This window comes from Mytilus trossulus, chromosome 1, assembly GCF_036588685.1.
Source record: "Mytilus trossulus isolate FHL-02 chromosome 1, PNRI_Mtr1.1.1.hap1, whole genome shotgun sequence".
Lineage (NCBI taxonomy): Eukaryota > Metazoa > Mollusca > Bivalvia > Mytilida > Mytilidae > Mytilus > Mytilus trossulus.
Window position 1 is genome coordinate 35488582 of NC_086373.1, and position 1686 is coordinate 35490267.

At 33.9% G+C, this 1686-nt stretch overlaps 1 protein-coding gene across 1 annotated transcript; it reads left to right on the forward strand.

The window, feature by feature from the left end:
• Positions 1 to 216: 216 nt before the first annotated feature.
• On the forward strand, positions 217 to 1399 carry LOC134714303 (heavy metal-binding protein HIP-like). The gene is made up of 2 exons (XM_063575575.1): positions 217 to 418; positions 993 to 1399. The coding sequence occupies exons 1-2, from the start codon at positions 217 to 219 to the stop codon at positions 1397 to 1399; spliced, it is 609 nt and encodes a 202-aa protein (XP_063431645.1).
• Positions 1400 to 1686: the final 287 nt, after the last annotated feature.

Here is a 1686-nt window from a genome sequence, read left to right on the forward strand (position 1 = left end):
AAATATTGTCAAACAATACCAAAACTATTAATATCAAGGAATCCTTAAAACATGTTACAACTAATATGACTAATAATCGAACATTTCCAGGTAAATGGGTAATAATATATTTGTACTAAATACTTACTATCACGACACACAACAATTAATGTACTAGTATACATTAACAACAACAAAAACAACATCAGTATCAACTGTTACTGTAATAGTATAACCATGCAGTTCTCGAAAGTTTTTGTTGTTATTTCTCTTATGTCTCGTGTTGAATCTGAGGGTGAAAAAATCCAGCTGCAGAGTAGTCGAGGTTTATCTAATAACTGTGAGAACCCTGCTTTATGGATGTTGGTGAAACAGGTGGACAGACTTGAAACCAAACTTTCTCAACATGACGAAAAAATTGAGAAAAGAGTCAAACAATGTAAGTATTTTCCCACTTTAATTTCTATGACATTTGTTTCTATAATTTACATTTTTGATCCATTATTCTTCATTCTTCTCATTCTCTATACTTTCTAGTCAAACCATTCTTGTTTTTTTCGGCCTATTTATTTTTTTGTTCTTTTTATTTAACTGAATAATGAACATTTTTTTGCAGGATTGGCTCATTATTCTATATTAGTTTAAGCCTCCTTCTAGACTCTTTACCATATTGTAAGTGATCAAGCTAATGATACAAGGTCACAAAAGAGATTTACAAGGTCTAAGCAGAGTCACTGTAAAAGACAACGCAGAGTATCTGTTTGAGGCAACGCCGTGTCTCTGTTAAGTGCCGTAAGCATGTATTTATAAGTATATAATCTCTTAAGGGGTAGATCATTTGGGGACAAGACAGAACGATTTGAAAATAATAATCGTGTAGAAACGGATGAAAATAAATTTATCTAATTGGGAATAAAACCCCACCCTATAGAATATCAAATGGTTCGTTATATGAAGATTTGTTATTTGACAACTTTCTGGTTTACATGAGAGTGTTTTTTCCCTATTTTCAGGTAAAAATCGATTACCCCACCTAACACAGGTTGCGTTTCATGCACTTTTGGCAAAAAGTGTTAAGCTCCATGCAGCACAGACTGTTATCTTTGGAATTGAGATAACTAACATTGGAAAAGCTTATAACACACACACAGGACTATTCAAGGCGCCCCACGATGGACTGTATTTCTTTTCGTGTACATTCTTGAAGCAAAGTTCTACCTACCTGCGTATTCAGTTGATGAAGAATGAGGTTGAGGTACAATTGGGACACGCAGAGACAAGTAATGCAGATTCTGGTTCAATGATTGCAGTATTATATCTAAAGACTGGAGACATTGTTAAAGTACGTCATCATCCTAACTACGGGGCAGAAACGATGCACGGACATTGGAGCTTTTTCACAGGATATCTTATTCAATAAATATATGATTAATATTTTAAATAGTTCTTGTCATTTCCAATACATGTACATTTTGAGATTATAAGAAACTAAAGTTCCAACTGCATCAGGCAAAGTTGACCTTGTATGTATTTTACTTTTGTAGGTGGATTTCGGTCATGCAGCTCTTCAACGTTCCCGAGTTCTTATATTGTTTTAAATATTCGGTTTTGATTTATAAAAAAAAGAAGATGAGATATGAATGCCAATATGAATGACAACTCTCCACAAGAGACCAAAATGACCCAGAAACTATCGGTCACCGTACG

Excerpts from the sequence above, each read along its gene's own strand:
- LOC134714303 (XM_063575575.1), top strand. The coding sequence starts at position 217 with ATGCAGTTCTCGAAAGTTTTTGTTGTTATTTCTCTTATGTCTCGTGTT. Across the intron at positions 419-992 it reads TGAGAAAAGAGTCAAACAAT|GTAAAAATCGATTACCCCAC; the intron begins GTAAGTATTTTC and ends CCCTATTTTCAG.